Below are 1,381 nucleotides of genomic sequence, written 5' to 3'. Positions count from 1 at the left end.
GGCGAGGGCACGTCGGGTGGCGCAGGGCTGGGGACGGGTGGGGGGGGGCCGGGGAGGCCGCTCGGGGGTCCCGTCGGGTTGGATATGGAGGGTGAAGTCGCTCTCGCCCTGGATCGTGAGGGTCTGGTGGGATGTGAGGACGTGGTACCCCTTCCCCGCCGGGCAGATGGCCTTGAATGCAGCTGGGGGGCACCGGGGGTTCAGGAGGGCCTTAGGTGGGACCCCCAAACCAGGATGGGATCCCCCCGGCTCCCATCACCCCTCACACATAACCAGGACCCCCTTGGATTGTGAGGGGCAGGTGGCCTTGAAAACATCTGGGGGGCACAGTGGGACCAGGGGGCCCCCAAATGGGGCTGGGGTCCCCCACACTGCCCCTGCTCCCCCAAACCAGGGCTGTCAGGGGGGCAGTGGCTCCTCCAGACTCCCGTGACCCCTCCATACCGGTGCTGTCGGGAGTGCAGTGCTGACAGCAGCCCCCCCGGGCCCCCCCCAGCCCCCCGTGACCCCCCTGTACCGGTGCCGTCGGGGGGGCAGCGCTGGCAGCGTCCCCCCCAGGCCTTGCCCACACTGCAGCAGCAGGTCCGGCGCGTCAGGCGGGTGGGCAGGGGGTGTTGGCACTGCTGTGCCCCCGACACCAGCCGGAAGCACAGACCCCGCTCCTCACCTGGCTCCGCTGCGGGAGGGGGGAGAGGGAGGTGTCAGCACCCTCAGAGACTCCCCAGAGACCCCCAAAACCCCCCAAACCTCCAGAGCTCCCGCTCCTTGCTGAGCCACACTGCAGGGGGGGAGGGTCCCAGCACTCTCAGTGACTCCTCCAGGGACCCCCAAGAGACCCCAACCCAGCCATCCCTGTACACAGGTACTGGTTCTGGGGGGGCCCAGGACCCCCAACCCCCCATGCACCCCCAGGACCCCCAGCTTCCCCATTATCCCCCAGGACCCCCCATACGCAGGCACTGGCTCCGGGAGGGTCCCAGGACGTGCCCGGCTGAGCAGGAGCAGCGGAAGCTGCCCTGGGTGTTGCGGCACTCGCCGGGCTGGCACACGCCGGGCAGGGCACACTCGTTAATGTCTGTGACAGGTAGAACACACCTGAGCCAGGTAGGACACACCTCACACAGATATGACACACCTGAACCCATCCCACACAGCCCTGACCCCACACACCCCCCCCACTCTCCCGGCAGGACACACCCATTGGTGTCTGACAGACGTGACACAGGTGTGACAGAAGTGTGAACAAACCCGAGCCCCACGCACTCCCTGACACCCCCTGCACGCGCTGGGTAGGGCACACCCAACGTCTGCGACACACGTGAACACGCGTGAACACACCTGCACCCACCACACACACACAGCCCTGTGCAAGCCCCCGCAC

At 68.0% G+C, this 1,381-nt stretch overlaps 1 protein-coding gene across 1 annotated transcript in view; it reads right to left on the bottom strand.

Annotated features, from left to right (window-relative positions):
* Positions 1-11: 11 nt before the first annotated feature.
* Positions 12-1,381, bottom strand: part of LOC113941637 (latent-transforming growth factor beta-binding protein 3-like) — a gene marked incomplete at its 3' end in the record, with an annotated part of 3,943 nt that continues 2,573 nt past the window's right edge. The window contains 3 exon segments of the mRNA XM_027632790.1: positions 12-182; positions 518-676; positions 953-1,075. Of these exon segments, the coding sequence (XP_027488591.1) occupies positions 12-182; positions 518-676; positions 953-1,075 (453 nt within the window).

The sequence above is a fragment of the Corapipo altera genome, unplaced genomic scaffold (assembly GCF_003945725.1).
Source record: "Corapipo altera isolate COAL_440 unplaced genomic scaffold, ASM394572v1 62263, whole genome shotgun sequence".
Classification (NCBI taxonomy): domain Eukaryota; kingdom Metazoa; phylum Chordata; class Aves; order Passeriformes; family Pipridae; genus Corapipo; species Corapipo altera.
Note: the sequence above shows the minus strand (reverse complement) of the source record. Positions and strands in the feature narration are given on the sequence as shown.